Source organism: Talpa occidentalis, unplaced genomic scaffold (assembly GCF_014898055.3).
Source record: "Talpa occidentalis isolate TD23 unplaced genomic scaffold, MPIMG_talOcc4v2.1 talOcc4.266, whole genome shotgun sequence".
Taxonomy (NCBI): Eukaryota; Metazoa; Chordata; class Mammalia; order Eulipotyphla; family Talpidae; genus Talpa; species Talpa occidentalis.
Window position 1 is genome coordinate 1 of NW_023602807.1, and position 23,053 is coordinate 23,053.

At 40.1% G+C, this 23,053-nt stretch overlaps 1 protein-coding gene across 1 annotated transcript in view; it reads right to left on the bottom strand.

Annotated features, from left to right (window-relative positions):
* Positions 1 to 3,728: 3,728 nt before the first annotated feature.
* LOC119254003 (PR domain zinc finger protein 10-like) overlaps positions 3,729 to 23,053 on the bottom strand; it is a gene marked incomplete at its 5' end in the record, with an annotated part of 33,191 nt that continues 13,866 nt past the window's right edge. The window contains 7 exons of the mRNA XM_054699161.1: positions 3,729 to 3,837; positions 5,655 to 6,002; positions 11,822 to 12,064; positions 12,561 to 12,690; positions 14,536 to 14,653; positions 16,631 to 16,703; positions 21,402 to 21,605. Coding sequence (XP_054555136.1) covers positions 3,778 to 3,837; positions 5,655 to 6,002; positions 11,822 to 12,064; positions 12,561 to 12,690; positions 14,536 to 14,653; positions 16,631 to 16,703; positions 21,402 to 21,605 — 1,176 coding nt within the window. The remainder of the gene's footprint in view (positions 3,838 to 5,654; positions 6,003 to 11,821; positions 12,065 to 12,560; positions 12,691 to 14,535; positions 14,654 to 16,630; positions 16,704 to 21,401; positions 21,606 to 23,053) is intronic.

The window sequence follows — 23,053 nt, forward strand, 5'->3', positions numbered from 1 at the left end:
CCAAGAAGCATCTGAGTTTGCCTAGTGCTGGACACACTAGGACATAGCTAAAGTCTCTGGGAATGACTGTTCACTGGCAAATAAGCACATTCTAGCAGCAAATAAGCACATTTAGCCCGTGGTTTAAAATGACCAACCAACTTGAAGACACATAGTGGTTTTTGAGAAGTCTTTGCATTTATGTAGAGGAAACCAAAGAGTATAGTTTGGTGTTAAGAGTTAAGTCTGAGATAAAACTTAAAGACAAATTGATAATGAATGATCAGTAATACTGGATTTACAAAGTCATGTGTATACTCCATTCCCACATATTTGAACAAACATAATGATGCTCCTCTAAATCCCAAGTGAATGTAAGTAAAAAACCTATATCACCTTACAGACTAAGACATTCAAGTAACAACAATTGTACTGCCCTGTAGGCTATGGACAGAGTGCAGGGTCCAGGTCACATCTAGTTTGATGATTTAGTCTAGAGTATATGTCAGGTGAGTCGACAGAACATCAGCAGAGGCCATCCTGAATAAAATACATTAAAAAAAAATGCCAGCTCCTTAGTCAGTGAGGCTCTGCTTTTAGTCCTAGACATTAAAAATAAAAAAGAGTGACTGGGTCTTGATAAGGATTTTGAAACCTTTCTACCAGACTACCAGCTCCTCCCATCTTTGGTACAGCTTTTTTTTTTAACCACTACTTGGTAATAACTTTCATTACTCAATACTTTACCTAACACACATCCCTTGAGTGCCCACCAGTGTCAAGAGCCCTACTAAGCTCAGAGTTCCACTGTTAAGTGCTCCTGCCTTCTGCAACAAAGAGACATGACCCAACTGTCCTTTCTTTCTTACCCTCCACCCCACCTGCCTTCATTCCTAGGAAGCCCAGCAGAGAATTTCGGAGTTTCCTAGTTTGCAGTAAAATCTGGCTAAGAACATTGCCCCAAATAATAGTATTTGTCTTTAGTCCAGATACAATGCTTAATTTCAAATCAGATCTCTGTTGCATTTCTACTTTTTTCTAAGGATCAATAACCCCATTACTCCCTATACTACTAAACCTGCATGGTGCTGGGCATGCCGTGACAAATGTGCTGTTGAATGCTCCATTTTCACAAGCCCTTTGCTGCCTAACATCTCCAATACCAAATCCATTAATCTCTCCCACCCTCCTGCTTGGCTCCAATATCCCTAGTGTTCCCAAACACCTTGCCTCTTAAGCTACAATCTAATTCTGTGCTAGTCACCTTCAACCTGTGTCCAGACACAGGTGCTATTCGTTCTCCCTCAGACATTTGTCCTGAAAATGGAGCCTCTCCACACCAGCCTGTGCCTTCACTCAGGCTCGGCTCTCCAATGTCATGGTTCACTTCTCTGGAAGCCTAGTTACTTGGCAAAACAAGCTGGCTTGACATACTTCTCTGGCTGCATCTGGCCACTGGCCTCTTACCACACCCTCTCCACTCTCCACCCCTCACCAGCTCCTGGACATGCTATCACCTTAGTCTTGCGTCCCTGCTCCCTCTCTGCTTGGTATTTTTTATTATCCTCCCTCATTCCTTACCCTCTCCCTTTTTCTAGAGGGCAAACTCTTTCCCACTCTATGAATTCAAAAGTATCACCTGATCAATGAAATAATCCCATGACCCAAATCAGAGTTTATTTTCTTTGTGGTAGTTTCATTTCTGCTCTGTTACAGTAGCAATACTAATTTTTAGTGCACGTGCCTCATTTTCCCATTAAATGGTAGCTCCTTAAAGTGCAAAGGTCCTGCAGTGTCTTTGCACATACTCCCTTTTGGCACCCATAGTTGGTAGGCCAGACAATTCTAATTCAGGCTAATAAGGGCAATGACAGGGTCGCAAGTAAAAAGCCCCATGGGAACACACAGGAGAAGCACTTAATCCAGTTTGCAGAGGCTCAAAAAATGAGCACAGAGTTGGAGAACGGGGAGGTATTTGGGAGCCACAGCTGGGTGGCATGTTTTAAGTGATACCACTTTGGAATTGATCTATGTAAAGAGTTATTAAAGGGCTTTTCAGAAGGGTCATGACTTCAGACTTGTGCTCTAGAAACATTCCTCTGGTTCTAATCTGATAAACAGATGGAAGGTATGTTGATGGTTTTTTTACTGTGTCAGCTTGGCTAAGGGAAACCACATTTACATGGATTCCCCTTCTAGTGTGGTTACAAATTAGAGTTATCAAAGAGAGAGACCTGCCCAGACTGGAGAGAGGAAGTGATGCTCTGCAAGTGGGAGGCAGAGGTACCAGTACCCCCTGACTCCTCCTCACTCTCCCCTACATGGCCACCAGCTCTTTCCTCACCACCTCGCTGGACATCCACAACCAATGTGCAGTGACACAATCTCTTCCCGTGCACACCCTAAATTGGAGATGGCTGGGGTCTCAGACTCCTAGGCAAGATCCCTTTGTCCCCCCCAGGCCAGGGCTCCCGAATCCTGTTCTCTGACCCTCTGACCCTCCTTCTGTTTCTCTTTTAATTAAGTTATAATTTATTCCTATAAAAAAAATCCTTATTCCACAGTAATCATAGTGGTTTTGCTTCCCTGATTGAATGCTGTCTAATATATAGTGGGGTGAAAGTAAAGAGGGAAATGGAAGCAGAAAGTTTCTTTTCTTATATGCCTTGTGCTAAAATGATAAATTAAGACTAGATATTTTAAATAGAAACAGATATTTTAAAAAATAGATAGCCTCAGTAATACAGACTAGCTCTGTTCCAAAGAAACAGAATGCAAAGGATGAATAGTAAACTAGTTAGCATCACAAGGATCCTCTTAGACAAATCAGAATTTTTAAGAAACAGAAAAACACCCAGACATGTTTACTTTTCACATTATCCTTCTCTGCAGAGTTCTAAATTGTGCAGCTACATATTGAAAGTCATCACGTGGAAATAACATAAACTTAAGCTATGAAAATGACTTTCTGTTCCTCTTTAGTGATTCCCTATTCTATATAAATGCATCCTTTTAAAATTAGTTTTCTCCATTTAATCCATTTGAGTCTTTTCTGGTTTCCAAGACAGCTGACTTGCTGTGTTAGTAGTGTCTCTCCATGATATTTTGTGAAATCATGGGATTTTCCGAGTGAAAGTATATTTTCCTTTGTAATATTTTGTTTTCATTTTTTGTTCAACTTTCCTATGCTGCTTCTAAATTCCGCCAGGTTACTGATACTTATTTTTATTTTAATCCTGAAGTCACCCACATCCCCAAAGTATAAACCTTTTCAGTGTTGTATGATATGATTTTCCACCTCCCTCAAGAGGTCCTTCAGGGCTCAATTACCAGTTTCTCTTGTACTCAATAAGTACTCAATAAAAATCTCTTGATTTGGTAAATAAACTGTATTTATTCTTAGAGGGAATCCCTCAATAATAATTTATTCTCATTAGACACTTAAAGTCTTTTTTAAGAATGCATTTCTTACACTGCTTGACAAATTGAATTAATTATTTTGGGTAATTAAAGTAAGTTTTTCCCTGAATTATATCATAATAACTAAATCAGCATAGGGCACAACAATGCATCTCAAACCAATTCTTTGTAAATAGAAGATAAACTGATGGATGAAGATGAAGATAAATGAGCATTTATCCTTAGCTTGGCATAATCTCAGTGGCTGTGAGGGCAACCTTGGGCTGCTTGCTGGACACATACCTTGAACTGCTTTCCACATGTGGAACACAGGATCTTTTGCGGTCCGAGTGTCTGAGCATGTGGAGCCGCAGTTTGTCCGGCCGGCAGAAGGCCTTGTCACACTCTGTACATTGGTAGATCTTTTCTGAGTGGAAGCTTCGTACGTGTTTTTTTTACCTGGCAGCAAACAAGAAAAAAAAACAGGGTTCTTGGGCCCAAAGGAAATGTTGTAAAGCAACCTATCAACGCTAGAGGGAGCCAAACACATTCGCATGGATCATCAACTCAGTGGCTTAATCCAGTCACGTGTGATAAATGGCCTCAGTAAATGGACTATTCTGAAGAAACATGAGTAGCCAGGAAGCCTCAGAATCTTAACCTCCCACATGATTTGAGGAGATGGAAGAAGTGCTTAGTCAGAGCCTTGATCACATGGAACCCATTTTTTATTTATTTTTTTAAGATTAAAAGCAGAGTTCTTTGGATTTATTTAAAAGAATTTAGCCAAAAATTATCCATAGGAAAACAGAAAATAATTCTTTCTCACTTTTTCCTGCCCTCAATATGTATAGAGGCAATTTAGCCCTTTAAGTAATTGGTCCTTTACATCATCTTTCTATAAAAAATGGTTTTTAAGAACTAAAGACATGAATTGGTTTCCCATTTATGAGAATAATAGAACACTAGCATCACTTTTAATTGGGACTGTACTTTTAAATAAACTTAAAGAATGGAAAGTGGCCTTAAAAACCTCTTAGTTATAAAATATCCAACATAAAAAAGCTGTGGATGGTGTTAGTAATGAGTTATATCTAACTATTGCTATAAGGAATTTTGCACCATTATCTTTGGAATCTCTTTTGCCATTAGAGTCCATCTTAAGGCAACATTTCTAATTGTATAAAGTGAGAAAATTATCAAGATTCCCAATACTAGCAAAACTATGTTTGAATCCTAATCTTTTATTTCAGTAATTTAAGAAAAAAAAAGAGAGAGTCATTCCCCAAAGTCTCTATCTTCACCGAATATTCAAATTTACTTATTCATTGACCAGTATATAATATCACTTGAAGTCCAAATGAAATCATGAATATTCTGGAATTCTTCCTTGCCCATTTTGTTCCAGAATATAGTACAAGGGAGCCATTCAATGCTTGATACAAAAGTATATTATACACCAACTTTCTATTTGTTTCCTTCCAAAATGCATGACCGAAGGCAAGAACAAAAATTATAGTAGCATAGAGTAAAAGTTTCCAGCCCAGGCAATAGGAATGTATCTTCCACAGGATCTATATACATTATGAATTGTGGATACTGGCAAGGATTAAGAAAGATTTGAAAATTTAGAACTAGATCTGGGTGTTTTTTACATGTACTGCAACTTAAATGTTTATATGCCCATATCTGACTTGCACAATTAAGGGTTACCGTAATCTTTTGCTTATCAAAAATGTTTGATTAAAGAAATATTCTCAAAAGCAAAGTTGTTTCAAATATCAGATGGTTTCACTTAAAGGAGGAATGTAGGGGAAACAAATAAGACATTAGGGGAAAAAATAACAACAATACAAAACACAACACAACAAAACAAAAACAATTATAAACCAGAGACATCCTGCAGGGGAGGAGGAGGGAGAGGGATCAGAGGGAAGGAGGGAGGAGCACAGGGGAATGAGGTGATGGTGCACGGGTGCACTGGGGAAGGAAATTCTATGGGGACTACACCTGAGGGGTGGAGGGGAAGCAAACATTGTTTATAAATGAACAATGATGCAAAAAAAATTAATATTAAAAATGTTTTAAATAAAAACTATTATGGATAATAAAAAATTAAAAAAAATAAATTAGAAGACCAAAAAAAAATTTTTTTTAAGTAAAGTTGTTTCTAAGAAGAGATGAACATGTGGGTGGAGAGGAAGTCTCACTTTTCCAAAATTTGAAGAGTCTTTATCAAAAGTCGGAAGTCTACATGATCAGTGATAGACACTTACCTGGATAAAATCTGGGAACCGTTTCTTGCAAGTTGGGCAGGTAAAGTAGCCATCATTGATATGAATGGCCACATGATCTTTCAATAAATCAAGGCGGTCAAAGGATTCTGGGCAAAAAATGCAAGAGTAAGTCTTCTGATCAGAATGGAGCTTCATGTGGTTCTCCAGCGATGTGCTACTGATGAAACCCTTGTTGCAGAGATCGCAGGTCAAGGGGCAGTTCCCCTCCCGCCCATGGAAGCGCAAGTGCTGGTCCAGCTTGTCCTTTTCACGGAAGGCCTTTCCACACTGCAAACATTTAAAAGGCCGGAAGGACTTCCGAATAAACAGATGCTGAAGAGCTGCATTCTGAAAGACAGATACAAGTATGATTATTTAGTGGTTCACACATTTATACAAAAAGACTTTTCATAGAAATTGAACTCTGGAACACATACATGGAAGATTTTTCTGGCAAAGAGATTAAAAATGAGGCTATTTCCAAAGAAGTCTATCTTGAAAAAAACAAACATTTGGTGTATTTTGTTTTAAGACTTAAATATGTGTTGTTTTGTTGGGCCTCCCGGTGGCACAGCGGTTGAGCGCTGGGTTGCAAGGCTGCCCGTAGCCTCTGCAGCGCTGGTTCGATCCCCGGCCACCAGGCGAGGGTCCCACATGGCGCACAGACCTCTTCTGCCACCCACTGCTCCCCTCAGCAGTGTGCTTCATCTGTCTGCCTGTTCTGCTCTGGCTCTGGTGAATTCTCTCACCCTCCCACACTTCTGACTGTACCCAGTGCTTGTATAAATAAATCTTTAAAAAAAAAAAAGTGTTGTTTTATTCAGAAAGGATTTAAATAACATTCAAAAGCATATTCCTAATAAAGGACTGAATGATAAAGCAAGCAAAGCCAGGCCTCCCCGGTGGCACAGCAGTTGAGCGCTGGGTTGCGAAGCAGTCCGCAGCCTCTGCAGCGCCAGTTCGATCTCCGGCTGCTCCCCAGCCACCGGAGGAGGGTCCCACGTGGCGCGCAGACCTCTCCTGCCGCCCGCTGCTCCCCTCACAGTGTACTTCGGTCCTTCTGCCTGCTCTGCTCCCTGCTCTGGCTCTGGTGAATTCTCTCACCCTCCCGCGCTTCTGACTATACCCAGTGCATGTATAAATAAATAAATAAATAAAAATAAAAAATTAAAAAAAAAAATAAAGCAAGCAAAGCCCAGAGTGGAGTAGAATAAAAATTGAAAATTTGAAAGAAATGACTTGCAACAAGTCACAGATGTATGAGTGACCCTGGAGCTAGTCAGCTCCACATGACTTGCTAAAGTACTTGAGAAAGAATTTGAAGCTTGGCTAAAACATTTGGCAAACAGGGCCTCTCTGGTGGCCTAGGGGTTAAGTCTCAGTGCTATCACCACCTATGGCCTGAGTTCAATCCCCAGCCAGGGAACTAACCCACATATGTCACAGTAGACCTCTCCTGTCTCACCCCGCTGCTCCCCTTGGCAGTGTATTTCAGTAAATCCAGCTGTTCTGCTCCCCACTCTGTCTCTGGTAAATCCTCTCACCTGCTGTACCTCTAATCTACACTCCAGTTCTTCTACACACACACACACACATACACATACACACACACACACACACACACACACACAATATTTAGCAAACCAAAAAGATCATGAAAAGAACAGAAGGGTAGTACTTGCCAGGAGTTGGGGAAAGGAGGCAATGGATATGGGGTTTCTTTTTAGGGTGATGGAAATGTTCTGGAATTAAATAATGGTGATAGCTGTGCAACTTTAGGACTAAACCCTTTAAGGATGGGTTCTATGCTGTTTGAATTTTATCTCAATTTAAGTAAAAGTACTGAAAGCAAAATTAAGAGCATAGTTTTATGTGAAAGTTTGTTCAGGGGTACACATTATAAATAGAATGTGTTTAATCACTTCCTACTTAGAAAATGCAGAGAAGTTCTCAATGTCGGTAGTTCGTTACACTGGTTAGAAGGCCATGCTAACAAATCTAAGCCTGTCACTTTGTCCCCTTGTCTAAACCAGTCAATCTTACCCTTTTTTCAGACACAGATTGCATTTCTAGTGCTGATTAGCTATCTGTTAAATTCATGCAATTGTTATAGGGAATCTCAGTGAGAGAATATGGCCTCTCCATGCAAATTCACCACTATTACTGGAAAAACAACTCACACTCTACTGAGAGCAGATCAATAATCATCCTTGACACAGAGCATAGAGTCAATATTTTAGTTATGCTATAATGAAGACTCATTTATAAGTTCCTCAAAGTTTCAAAGTATAAAAGGGAAAGTTCGAGATAGGTATGATGTGGACATTCCTGAAAAATATATCTATGAATGGGTGTGCTTATACTACTACAAGCGAGAGTAACTGAAGAATAATTGAGAAGCTTAATGCATTATTTGTGAAATGATGAAAGCACAAGGAACAATGCTTAAATCCTTAATTTCAAACCATTTACAAGCAGCAACTTCTAAACTAAACATGATGTAAAATAATCACTTAGTGGAAAAGCAAAATAATTATTTTTGATTTAGTGAAAATTCTAAACATAGTTGCTATATAATTGAGAAATTCCTTCTCAGGGCTTTTCTCACAAGATCAGGAGCGATATTTTACCAACTCATTTATCTTGAGTAGGTATTTAACAATTCTTTTGTCTTCTCAAGACAACCGGGGCTGGGAAGGTTGGGGCTGCTTCAAGGTGACATTTTAATTTTCCTTTGTATTTAGATCCCATAACAAAGTGCTTAGCTCATATGAAGTGTCCAATAAATTAATTCTCATTAATTCCTGAGAATTAATGAAATATATTTCATAAGAAAATTTAAATATTTCAAGATCTTTGCTATAGCTCTGCAGAGATCTTTAAGAACAGCGCACCTCTCAATTAGCCGCACAGCCTTCTTTCACTCCATTCCATGGGTCAGCGGTCACCTGCTCTTTTCACTCTACCTGGACACTTTACATAAAAGCTCTCACAATTTGTTAAAAGTTTACAGAAATATTGAAGGTGACAAATGTTATCTTGAGGTTTGGGCATGTAAGAATCATTTCCTTTATCCAAATTCAGTCAAGTTTCCAAGGGTAGACAAAAGGCACAACAATTGATCTTGGTCCTACTGGGGATTCAAGGTTTGAGTGCCAAACCCTGAACTCCGCTTTACTTTGGTCCATTATGCTAATCAGTCTTCTGTCAGCTCTGATTAGCATGAGTATCCTCAGACACTTGATTTCAACTCAGCAGCCACCTGGCTCTACTCTCTTTGTTCTATCGACAAACTGTGTCCTTATCATCTTTTTAATTTCCATGGAGCCCTGAACATTGTCTAAGTACTCGAGAACTAGATTGCATTTCTCTGATCTAATAATCCTAATGTAATCCTCATATTACTCAAGAGTGAAAGTGCTGAGATGGATCCAACCCTGCCACCCACTTGCAAGCTACTCTAAGATAGCTTCTGTAGTTTAGAGCTATAATTGGTACACATTTCTAGAAGAAACCATGAAAAATGGTGAAGGCAGCACAAAGAGATCTACGATGGCACTTCTGAATCCTGAACTATAGTCAGTTAATGATAGGATTCTACAGGGAATATAAGCTATTCCAAGGAAGCCAAAATGGTATACTTGCTAATATCTGTAATGAAGGATTTGGGTCATGTTGAAGTGAATTCTGAGAAAACAGATTCTTTACAGACCATGACCATAAAATGTTTCCAAAGTTTGATATTAATACCTAGATTATTGATCAACGTTCATCCTATTTTGATCTTGACACTGAAAGGAAATCAATCATGTTAGCTTGTTGGCTTTTCTTTCTTTTATGCAACTTTACTCTCACCTGTTTTCTGCCCAGATTTCAAAGTCCTTGGTGGGTCAGCCCTGCCCAACGTACTCACTCTCCACTGTCCTTCACTAGGCACCCCATGCTGGGGCCAAACTAGTATGTGCACTGTCCCTCACCCATGCCAAGCACGTGCCTGTGTCCTGGCCTGTGATCCCATGACTGTCCTTCTCTGAAATGATGTGCCTTCTTCCTGCCTCTCTTTCAAGGACAGTTTAAGTCTCACTTCATCTCTGAATTATTCCGACTCCATCTTTCTTTGCCTTTCATTCTTCCAATTTTCTATTGCAATTATAGGCTCAACGTTTAAATTTAGCATCTAAATATAAACCATCTTACATTAGCATTACCTCCCTAATTAGAATGTAAGCTCCTAGAGGACAGCACTCAACTGAAAATGATACTGTGAACCTAGCACAGTGCCAAACACATACTTAGGAATCAATACCAATCCATGAATCACTCCACTCGTTTTACAGCTGGAAGGGACCTTGGAGATCACTTAGTCCTGCCCTTCATTTTGTGTGTGAGGACTCTGCAGTCCACAATTTACTCACTGGTCTATCTGAAAATAAATGATGGTTATTCATTAACTAATTTGCATTTACTGTAGCAACCAGATTGTCGTTTCCACCAGGGTTTAGTAAGTACAGGTTGCAAAGAACAGCAGGTCAGGCAAACACTTAAATAACGTTCTGTTATGTGAAACACAGGAAACAAACCTACCTGCAGCTCCAACTGAGCAGGCAGCATTAGAGGAGAGAAAAACAGTTACATTACCAAGTGGATTGGAAGACTTCCCTTCAGTTGGTCATTACCAATCTGGATAGAAAAGATGGAAAATACATAGCCCTACTTTTTAGAATGTGTGAGGAGGAAGAGGGAAAGAGCTCAACTATGTCTGACCTCCAAAAACCATGACAGGTGGCTTCTGCCTTGACACAGGAACCAAAACCAGGGAAGCAACAAGTACAGGGACAGACCATGCTGGTCCATCCATATCTGTACTACCTGTGTGAACTTCAGTGTCTTCCTTAAAAAAAAAAATTAAATTTAGGAGGCATTTCTCTGGACTAAGTGAAGGGTCAGAATGTTCAAAGCAGAAAGGATAGTACTTGAGCGAGAGAATGAAATGCGGGCTGGGAAATAATGTAGAATGATGAGCAGGAAGGTCTTTATTTTTAGTTGTTTGCCTTTCTGGTTTAGATGTAGGTGTGTATATACATGCTTTTGAAGTAATATAAATAGAGTCAACATTTTTATATTTCCATCACAGGACCCTCACTCATAACGGAGATTCAGCCTCAGAGTTTTTTGCCCTCCAATGCTATCTTGTGACTATAAATGTTTCAATGTATTTTAACATGAAGGCACGGACTATTTTTCAAGGTCCCTTCTAGCCTATAGGCAAATAAGATCAAAAGAAACCTACACTAAATCAATCATCCATTTAGAAATTGTAAAACCTGGGAAGTTAAACAAAACATCTCTTCCACCTACACATAACATGCTAACAGAATAAAAGTCTTTATATGTCCTGCTGCCTCTGATGTGGGTTTCAAGAAATTGTCTTCTGGATGTAAATTGTCAACACAGGCCCTCAGCCCACAAAGCACACTGTTCCCTACGTGCATCCCCTGAGCTCCTAACTCAGACTCAACTGCTATCTATGACACAGAAATAAAGCACATCTGCCCTAGAAGCCGGGGAGGCCCCGCAGCCACACAGCCTGTGGTCAAGATGCAGGTCACACACAAGATCCTGACTGACCCCCCCAAACCTAGCTCTCAACTTGCAGCCGCCCCCAGGTACGTAGAGAGTACCTGAGACATCAACCTGGACACAGATCCCTTTGCACTGATGAGTAACGACACTGACCAGTCTCCTCTTGGAAACTGTAGATAACCAAATTCAGATACCCAGAATTAACCTGACAGCTATCATTAGGCACAGGTTAGCCGGGCCTAACATGTAAATTGTTATAATTAAATGTACTAATTTCTCCTTTTCCCATGTGTAAGTTCAGAGTACCAGAGAGCTATCCTACTTGAACAATACTAGCCCACGAACTGCCCAAAGCCAGACTTCTGTGTCATAAACAAACTGATCAAATCTGGACCAGTCATTCCAGCCTGCCTCACAGGCACTGAGAAATCGTTAGTACTTTCTTCCGAGACAAGGAGCCTATGGTAGGCTAGATGCAGGATGTCCAAGTGGAGAGTGAGTAGACTGGAAACACAGCACCCAGGAAGCTGTCTGACTGGAGGAAGGCCAGCACCTACGGAGAAGGGGCCCTGCCACCTACTTACTCGGATGCGTTTGGCCCTGCGCATGTCGTCGGCAGTCAGGGTGCTCTGTGTGGGCAGCACGCTCTCCTCATGCTGTGGCTGCAGATGCAGGCTGTGAGTTTCTGGCTCCTGCTCCAGAGAAGACGAGGTCTCCTGTGGCAGCTGAGGGATTGGGAGGGTGGTTTGTTCCGGTTGATCCAGCCCATTCAGAGTAGCGGGTTCAGTCTCATCAAACTGCTCCTTGGTGGAAAAATGTAGCAAGTCCTAAAATGGCAATCATCAGGAATTATTTCCCTAGCTAGACAGAGATTAGTGCTAGAAGGAATGTCAGCTAAGATTCAGAATTGCTGCTTATTTATTTAAATGATGAGAGTCAGAGTTCTCAGAAAAAATACTCTCCTGCTAGGAAAGTTAATGAGGTAGCCATCCTCAGAATGTACATATTATGAGATAGTCCAGATCACTTCATGAGGAAAAAACTGTGACAGGACTAAGAATATTCTGGAATGATATCATTTTCATTGTTTAAAATTATTCAAGATTTCCCCAATAATATCGCTGAAAAATTTAAAAAAATTTTAAGTCAACAAAACTGAGCTCTTGTTGATATTTGAAAATATATTGTCTTTCTCTAATCATACTTTAGTTAACAGATGGCAAATCACCGACATGACAAGTGTTTGTATTTAAGTCTAGCAATAGTTCTGTTAAGTTCTCCAAGCAAACATCTAACCAGTAGCTCCTTCCCATCCCCCAGTACCTGTGTCCCATCATCACACTTTTCCCCATTTTCACTGGTTATTTCCAAGCGGATAAATTTGGGGGGACGCCCTGGCCTTCGACCTGGGCCAAATCGCCTCTTGCCTCGTCCCCTTCCTCGGCCTCTTGCTCTGGGGACAAGAGATTTGGGTTATAAATAATGGTCATGGTTGCATAATACTCTGTAACAAATATTGCCCTAAGTGATCCTGAAATCTTGATTTTCTCTCACTGTATTACTTTACCCAATTCATTTCTCTAATAGAACTGTTTTGCTAATACATGCTTTCTAAATTTCTCACCATTCCCCTCTAGATATCTCAAATATTAAAATGTTTTTTTAAAAAAGATGAGGAGCTTTTGAAATTCAAAGCATGATGCCATTTGCTACCAAGAATTCTAAAGCATAAACACATCTCTGAAATGACATGAGAAATGCAGACAGGACAGAACACGCTAAGCTCTGGCATGTGTTCTGAGAGACAAGATCCCAATCTTTCCTCCTTCCCCTTGCCTCACCTCATATTCCTTTTTAGAAATATGGCTAGATTCAACAGCACTTTCTTGTTTTACTAGAAGCTTCTGGAAAGTCTGAACAAATTTCTAATTCAATTATTCCACAACATATCTAGTAAACACCAAATAAATGTCAGTTCCTTTGCCTGGACTTCTAATAATCAAAAATTCCTTAGTAAAAAGAATTCAGAAAGTATGTCATTAAAACCTCTTTTAGAAGATGTGTGTGTGAGATGAGTATACTTTAATCAGATCATACTTTATTTTTCCACTCACCTATTTAGGCATTAAACAAAAGTTATGGGTTTTTTTCCCCAGGAACTTTTAAAAGATTCTAATTGTGGAAAATCCTGAACCCAAGCAAATGTAGAGAATAACATAATGAAGCCAATTTCAACATTTACTAACTCATGGTCAAGTTTGTTCCCTCTATATTCTTATGACCCCCCCCCCGCCACTACCACCACACGCATACTCCTCAACACCATTATCATACCTTAAAAAAACTGCTATCCACTTAGTAGTGTTAAATCTAGTCAAAGTTCAAATTTTCCTAATTGTCTCCAATTTCTTTTAATAGAATTGTGGTGCAATGAATGCAGCTGGAAAATGGCACACAGCCATGCTGGTGGTTTGGCTCTAATCTCATGACCATGAACCTCAAGTGAGCTCTTCATGTTGCAGGCAACTGTACAGTGCTCCTCTAGAACATCTGTTTTCCTGCCTCCCTAAATGATACTTCTCACCACCACCTCTTTCACATCCTATAAAAGTTGACAAATGTACACATGTCCCATTTCTACTACCCTATTGCAAGCCACTGTCATTCTTCACCTAAACTGTTGAAATAGCTTCGAACTGGACTCCCTGTCTTCATTCTTGCTCCAATATTAGCTAATGTGATATTTTTATTTTTACCCAGAGTGATGATTCACAATACTCCCTGATCAAAACCCTTGAAAGACTTCTCATCCTACTTAAGATAAAATCCTACCTTCACACATAAGGCCCTACCTGACCTAGTTCCTGCCGCCCCCATTCCTGAATGAGTCTTCTTCATCTATCTTTGTTATATAGTGAAAATAAACACAGAATTTAGCTTGATAAATGAGTTCTATTACTGAAAAAAAATTGGAAATCAAAAATGTAAATTATTTCGAAGTCGTTTGCTATCTCAAGAATTCCTCTTTCAAAATCTCTAGATAAGGGATATTTAACTAAGGTGAAAGGATCTCCCATTCATAATGATAATGCTGAAGAAGAGGACCAGGGAGTAATAGATAACCTCTCTGGTTACCTACCTACCTACTACTACTACTACTACACACACACACACACACACACACACACACACACACACACACACACACACACCCCAATGCTCACTACCTTATAGACCGTTCAGAAATAACTCTGGACTTTTAAAAAATAAACTTGTGAAATTATCCCCCTCCTCATACCTGCTAAACACATCCAGTTTCTCATCATGAGTATTGAGATGCTGTTGCAATTGCTCTGAGCTTACAAATCGGCGGTTACATTCGTAACAGGGCCAATTCTTCTCTTGCTCTCGAAGAACTATAGTCACAGGAGAGAAATCACAAAGGCTGATGATCAATAAACACCAATAAGACTCAAATGCCCAGTATTCCCACCATTCTCATCTCATTATGTTTATAAATATATAGCAGCTGCCATCTACATTGTTACTTTGTTACAAAAGCAAAGGCAAACGTTTGACAGAAAGGTGGTAATTAGAATCTTATTTTCTTACATATTCATGTATGACATCAAAGGAACAAATACCCTTGTACTATTATACTACTCTCTCCCACCCAACACACACACATACACACACACACCCCCCAGCATACAACCTCTCCACATTGGAAAGACAAAAAATACTACCATGGAAATTTGTATTCAGATAAATACTAATACAGATCCAATAATAATCATAATCTGAGGTGCATTTTATCACTAACAACTTGAAAAATCAATGCCCAATACAATCACTTTAACAAAATGTCCAGCGGTTTATTAAAGCTGACTGTATGCATAGCCTGTGACCCAACAACTCAACTCCAACTCTGAGTCCCACCAAAACATGCACATAGGTTCACTAAAGGCATGTGTAAGAATGTTCACAGTGGCATTCTTCATAATATCCAAAATCTAGAAACAACCCTGTCAAATAATAGATTGGGCTGGGTCTTGTCCCTGGTTCCTGGGAGATAACCTCTAAATCTTTGGAATTTCCCAAGTGATAAGAGTGTCTTTACCATTTATGGTGGTCTCTGACCAGACCTGAGTTTAGGCTAATGAGAGGACTCTGGATGGGAGTTGTCTGCGTAAGAAACCCAACCAATGACTGCAGGATTGGGGCTTTGAGCCAGGTGATATCACTCAGGAAGGGGAGCAGAAGCTGTAGGGTAAGTGCCATCACAGGGCCAATGAGTCCATTGGTCATGCCCAAGTAATGGTGCCACAATAAAGCCTCTGGGCACTGAAGCTCAGATGAGCTTTCCTGACTGGTAATCTTACATCAGTGTGCCAAAGAGGTGACACCATCTATGGACCTCCCAAATCTTGCCTTCAGTGAGTCTCTTCATTTGGCTGGCCCTCATGTGTATCCTTTAAATAAAACTGTAATGGTAAGTACAACACTTTTCTGAGGTCTGTGAGTCACCTCGAGAATTATCAAACAAAAGGGTAAGGGGACTCCTTAAATTGTAACTAGCTTGTCAAAGTGCAGGAAGTATGGGAACTCCAGAGCTTGACGCTGGTGACTGCCCTTAACCTGTAGACTGCGACCTAGCTCCAGGGGGTTAGGGTGAGCATTGCACTGTACAACCCAAATTTTCAGCTACAGTACATGAACTGTGGTGCATTCACACAACAGAACACCCAACAGCAGTGAGAATGAACAAGGGATGAATCTCACATACATAATGTTGAGCAAAATATGCCCACACACTAAAAGTGTACATATATAATTCTATTGATATAATTGTCAGTAACAAGCATCTCATATCTGTGGTCTTAGAAGTCAGGAGCCAAGTCATACTTGGGAGTAAGAGGGAGTCAGAAGTGGGCACAAGAGACTCTGGGGCACTAGTCATGCTCTGTATCTTGATCTGGGTGCAGGTTCCACAGGTATGTCCACTCTGAATATTCAGGCTATTGACACTTGCTCTGATAATTCTGTAAGCAGATTACACTTAGATAACATTTCCATCAAAGACTGTCAACGCCTGCCTGCCTTGCTATGTCCTCAGCGATCACAACCAGATAGGATCATCCTCTAATCCAGGTTCTAATTTAGCATTTGGAGGTTTTCATTAAATTAAGTGCTATTTTCCTGTACTCAGGGAAGAAATGTAAATATATGTCATTGTCATTTGATCCTAGAATTTGACAGAGATGTGCAGCTCTAAAAAACCTACTGGAAAAGCCTCTTAAATACATTGAGATGGAAGAATTAGAGGTTACATATTGAATACATGCAATTTAGAATTCATATAGAAAACATAAAATCTTTAAAAAGTCAACCACCTTTCCTTTCTTCCTCAGAAATGTCATGAATTTTCTGGTTCACAAACTCAGCATAGGATGCAGCGTACCAAACCTGCAAGAACCAAACAGATCATCAAGAACTACAGGATGCACCAGGTGTTCCTAGCATGCTTAAATTCTTTATCCTGCTTACAAAAACAATTCAGGCTTTTCCACTCCCCACAAAAAAACAAACAACAAAAAAACACCCCACAGTGTGAACTGACCCCTTTAACATCAGTTTGCTGATGGCCAGTCATGAAATTCATTTGCCAAGAAACACAGCATGATTTTTCCTTTAAAAAAAAGTTTTTGTTATTAGAACAACTCCACAAGAGATTACATTTATAGTCTCTTCATCTAAATAAAACAGCCTCTTCTGGTTTTTTTTTTTTTAATCTGTATTTCAACAGAGGTTTTTACACAGCTATAATCCCAGTGGCTTCCACACCAACATGCCACCAAATAACTTTCACTAGGATCACCAAGTATGTCAAATGCTGCCACCACCTGCTGAGTGTCTTCCTCCTAGCCCAGTGACTGACTCGTCTGGCTCTTTTTCCTCTCCCTGATTCTAAATTTTGGTGGTCTTCAAAGGTTAGTCCTAGTCCAGAGCATTCTTATTTTTCCTTATTTTAACTCCACCCATTTCCAACCAACTCTGTGCTAAAGGCTCCCAAGACCCTCCATCCCAGACCCTCCTTCCTCTCTATTCCCTCTATGTACCTGCTTCCGCTTACCTGATATTTTGAATGTTTTACAAATTGCTCAAATATCCAGAACTGAATTCTAGACCTTTCCCTTATCACACCCCTGCCTCTCCTAGCCATCTCAATGAACACCTTACTTCCACCCAATTGCTCAGACTTGAAACCTCAAGGGTATCTTGATTTCCCAGTTTTCTTCCATAATCCTTCAGCAAGAACTACTGATTGCTCAGATGTTCTCCATCTCTACTTCTCTCACCTGGATGCGTGCCAAGATGAGCAGGTGCCTGGAGTTCTACCTGACCTGCTAACAAGACCTTTCTTTTACACTCTTGCCTCTGCCAACCCAGAGTGGTCTTATTAAAACACAATCAGGGGCCTCCCTGGTGGCGCAGCGGTTGAGCGCTGGGTTGCGAAGCTGCCCGCAGCCTCTGCAGCGCCGGTTTGATTCCCGGCTGCTCCCCGGCCACCAGAGGAGGGCCCCACATGGTGCGCAGACCTCTCCTGCCGCCCGCTGCTCCCCTTAGCCGTGTACTTCGGTCCTTCTGCCTGCTCTGCTCCCCGCTCTGGCTCTGGTGAATTCTCTCACCCTCCTGCGCTTCTGACTGTACCCAGTGCATGTATAAACGAAACAAACGAACAAATAAATAAATAAAAACATGCCTCTATAAAAAAAAAAAAAAACACAATCAGATTTCGTCATTCCCTAGCTTAAAAGGCAGCAACAGTTTCTCATTTTATGATAAACCTGAAGTGCTCCAGGATGGTCTCCAAAGGGTTCCGTGATCTGCCCCTACCTCCCTAAGCAATTAAGCTCTTACCACACTCCCTTGCCTGCCCTTCAGCCAAAAGGCCCAGCTGGCAGTATGCCAAGTTCTTTCCCACCTCAATCTCTGCCCTTGCTGTTTCACCAGTGGGAAAGATGGGTTCTTCATCTTCACCCCTCCCCTCACCCATCTACATCACTGACCCCTTTATTCCACAGTTCTCAGCCTAAAGATGTATCTTCTGCAAGGCCTTCCCTATCCATCACACCCAAATTGGCCCCTTTTCCTGTTATTTCCTTTTACATTTCCTTTGTAGCATTTACGACATTCAATATTTGCATTTACATCTTTCCACCCATCTCCCTTCTACAATATAAATTCTCTAAACATAGGGAAACCAATCTCACTTTTCCTAGTAACTGTAGGAGTTCAACACATTAATCACTAAGTGAATTAATCATACATAACTGTTATGGAACATTAACGATATGGAAATATAGATTTACATTGGAAATATTTATATTGAAAACATTTATTTTTAACTATGGAATAATTTCTATGGCATCTACATTCTGTAATTTACTTAATCACAATCCTGTTGGTTGGATTTTTATCATCTTGCAAATATAAATTCTACTCAATTCCATATTTCCAATATGTGTCTATTTCATATTTTCACATTTCAGAAATCAGAATGGGTCTCACAACCCAGAGCATTCTAGTCACTGCCATAATGTACTTCTTTTTCTTTTTAAGGATTATTTATTTATGCATACAAGAACTGTGGTACAGGCCAGAGGTGTGGGGGAGTAAGAGAATTCACCAGAGTGGGGAACAGAACAGGAAGAGTGATTGAAATACACAGCTGAGGGGAGCAGCAGGCGAGACAGGAGAGGTCTGCTGCCCATACGGGTGGCTCCCTGGCCGGGGATTGAACTCATCCGCAGTGGCTGCGGATAGCTTCATAGGTTGTGTCTTAACCCATTGCGCCACCAGGGAGGCCCCATAATGCACTTCTAACTGCTTCCTCATTGTTCCTGCACCCACTTGTGCAAGCCTTTTGTACTATTCTCACTTCATTCAGTTCTGCCCCCTATTGACACCCCATGGTTGTTAACACTTGTCAAGCAACATAATGAGGGGGCAGGGAGGGAAACTGCCATCTTCCTCAGAATAAATAGAATATATTTCAAAGTAATTCAAAGCTGATGTGATCACCCAGCAGGAATTCTCATTAAGATTGCCAACAGTAAAAAGAAGAGAATAAAAAACTGGAAAATTTAAAAAGACTAAAAAAAGATAAGTTAAAAATATGGTATTACAAAATTCTAACATGTCTAAGCCCTATCGTTGTTTATAATTGTTTCCTTAGACTAACTTTCAAGGAGGACTGGGTTTCAAGGATTGGCTTACTCAGCCAAGAATATTTTTGCTGTAAGTTGCCAAAAATAGTCTGCAAAATTTTGTAATTCTGTACTGAATGTTTTTTGTTAAACTCTCACATTCATTGTACTATATCCATTTATTTTTGCTAATTTAACAAAAATAGCAATTCACAGCTATTTTAAGGGTTTTTAAAATTATCAATGCTAAAACAAATTTTTTAACATTTCTTTATTATTAAATCTTCCTCCAAATAAAGTCTACTCCTGGCATTTGTCCACCTGACCCTAGGATTTAATGAGGATAGCAGTGTACAAATTCTGTCTTTATATTTCAACTTTAAAATGTGTATTACAATGATTCTGTTGCTTCCTTTTTATCTGTTGTTTCACTTGTTCATTATGCTGAAATATTAGATTTTTATTTAATTGTTCCTGTCTGTCTTTCCCTCTACAGGTCTACTTACTGCTTTAAGGATAAGATGACCTGGGCCTCCCTGGTGGCTTGGGGTTAAGTCTCAGAGTTATCACTGTGATGGCCTAGTTTGATCCCTGGCCAGGAAGCTAACCCACATGGTGCAGCACACCTCTCCTGTCTGGCCTGCTGCTCCCCTTAGCAGTGGATTTCAGCAAATTCACCTGTTCTGCTCCCCATTCTGTCTCTGTTGAATCCTCTCAGCCCCTGTACCTCTGGCCTACACCCCAGTTCTTCTATGCAAAAATAAATTTTAAAAAATTTTTTAATTAGAAAAAGATACAATAATCTTCCACCATTAAGAAGTACTCTAGTTTTTTCTTATTAAGAATTTACTGGGCTAGGTGGTGTGAAAATCTATTTTTACACATTTTCACTTGGATTTATGGGTTATATAGTTGATGATTAAAAGATGTGGGTTTTGTGCAGATTTGGAACAAAGTCTAGGTGTTTTCTCCTCGTGAAGAGCTCTCTTCTTCTCACTTTTACTGAGGCAGCAAGCAATGCAGTGCTGCCGTGCTGACAGGACCATCGTCACCTACTTGTCACTTCTATCAGGAACATACAGAGTCCTCTGACCCCTCTTTTGGCCATTTCCTATCACAGCAGAATCATAGCAGAATTTTTATTATGACATCAAGACTTAATTTTTTTTTTTTTTTAAGGCTTAGGGCTACATTTATTTTTTTAAAGATTTATTTATTTATTTATTTATTTATGCAAGTACTGGGTACAGTCAGAAGCGCGGAAGGGTGAGAGAATTCACCAGAGCCAGAGGGGAGAGCAGAAGGCAGATGGACAAAGTACACTGCTGAGGGGAGCAGCGGGCGGCAGGAGAGGTCTGCGCGCCATGTGGGACCCTCACCGGTGGCCGGGAATTGAACTGGCGCTGCAGAGGCTACAGGCAGCTTCGCAACCCAGCGCTCAACTGCTGCGCCACCGGGGAGGCCCAAGACTTAATATTTAGACACATTTCGACAGATAGTTATCTCTGAAGAATAGATCCCTGAAATCAGAATTCAATGCATAGTATTCTTTAGGTAAAATGAAACATTCTGATAAAACAAGGAAATCTTGCCCATACATTAGAATTCCACTTTCACAAGATCACCTGTTTCCCAACTAATTTTTCGTTAGAGTGTGTCAATGATGTTAAATCACCCCATCTTCCATCACTCCATCAAAAGTACTGCTCCCCAAAAGAACTATTTCCTTACTTATAGTCATAGGTCTTCGTGTGGAACTCTGGTAGACCCAAATATCAGCTAGCTTGTTTATGGGATTACTATAGATGCCCAGATATAGCATCCACTCAAAAAGTAAGTAAAAATATAAGGAAAAGGCCATTTTTGTAAGAATCCCTTCTAAGGGGTAAAAAGACTAAGAAAAGCATTAACAATCACTATTCCTAGCAAAGGCACCCTAACCCCAGCTCTGTACCTTCAGTTCTTGCTTGGGTTCCACATTCTTTATCGTTGTGTAATATACATGGTGGCCATATTGGTAAGCCACCAGGTTCTGCTCCAGGTGATTCTGGGCTGGACGTACGAACATCATCCAGTTACAAAGAGTCTCATCAGACAACTCAAACCACAGGTCTTCATGCAAGTCCCTGTCTTTTCTGTCTCCTTTATCAAGAGAAACCTGCAGCCAAAGAGAAAGTAAAAAGTCATACACACACACACACACACACACACACACACATACACACCCCACATCTGATGTCATAACACAGGAAATACTGCTCCTTAAATTACCCATATATCCTGATTCTTCCCTTTGTATCTAAAAAGATACTGAAATTACATCGTGTTCAATATCAAGGAAAAGGATACTTATAAAAGACTCACCTGTAGGAGAATTACCTGGCAAAACCTAGCAACCTGATTATAGTTTCAGTTGATGTTTCATTATTACCTAACATATTTTTTAATCTGCAAATAAAACAGAAAATGCAAGCAAAATACTCTCCATTTCATTAAACTCACTTCTTTTGGGATTCAACTGCATTTATTTATAATGTATAAGCTGGTGACAGGTATTTCTTTTTACAAAGTAATATTCTTTCTTGGAGATCTTGAGCATTCACCAAAGAAAATCCCCCATAACAGCAGCTGATTTCTCAAAAAAACAAACCCCAAATAGTTTCCCTTCCTTCTGTCCCTTCCTGGTATTCCAGAGTGGTTCTTCAAGAAGCAGGCAATTTTTAAAAAAGCAAAGCAGGTTGGAAAAGAGCAAAAGCACCAAAAGTAAGGAAAAGATATCAGTATGAACATTAACCATACAGTGAACTGCTCATTAACAAGAGTCAACAGGAGAGAGCTGTTTCAAAATTAAAAGGTGTGTTTCCTGAAAGCAGCACTGGCATTTAGCAGATGACATGAGTCTACATAAGTTTCCTTATGTTCCAGTCAAATCTGTTTGTTTGTTTGTTTTTTTAAGTTGTCACAGCCTAAGTGCTGAATTGTGTAGCTCACATTCATATGGTGAAGCCCTAACACCCTCAAAGTTGAAAATGTGACTGCATTTGGAGGCAGGGATTTTCAAAAGAGGTGATTAAGTTAACACAAGTTCATGAGAGTGGGTCCTAATCCAATCTGACTGGCGTCCTAACAAGAGGAGGTTAGGAAACAGAGACACCAGGGGCAACTTTGCAGCAAAGGATGACCACATGCAAAGGCAGCAAGAAAGCAGCCATCTGCAAGGCAAGGCAAGAGGTCTCAGAGGAAACTATCCCCTGCCCAGACCCTTATCTTGACCTTCCGGCCTCCAGATTGTGAGAAAATAAATGTCTGATGTTTAAGCTACCAAGTCTTTGATAATTTGTTTTGGCAGCCCTGACAAACTAATACAGTCCCTGACAACTACACCATTTTTACGCTAGAATTAATCATCTAATGCCCTGGGGCAATGCCCTGAAACTACAGTTTCAGGTGATCTCCATTTCATTGGTAGGAGAAAAAAAGTTTTCACTTAAAACAAATTAAGCAGAGAAAGAATAATATTACCAAACAAGGTGCACGAAATTGAATCAAGAAACTCAGTAGGAAAATGTGTTTTCCTTTAAAAACCACTAAGAACAAGTATGAACT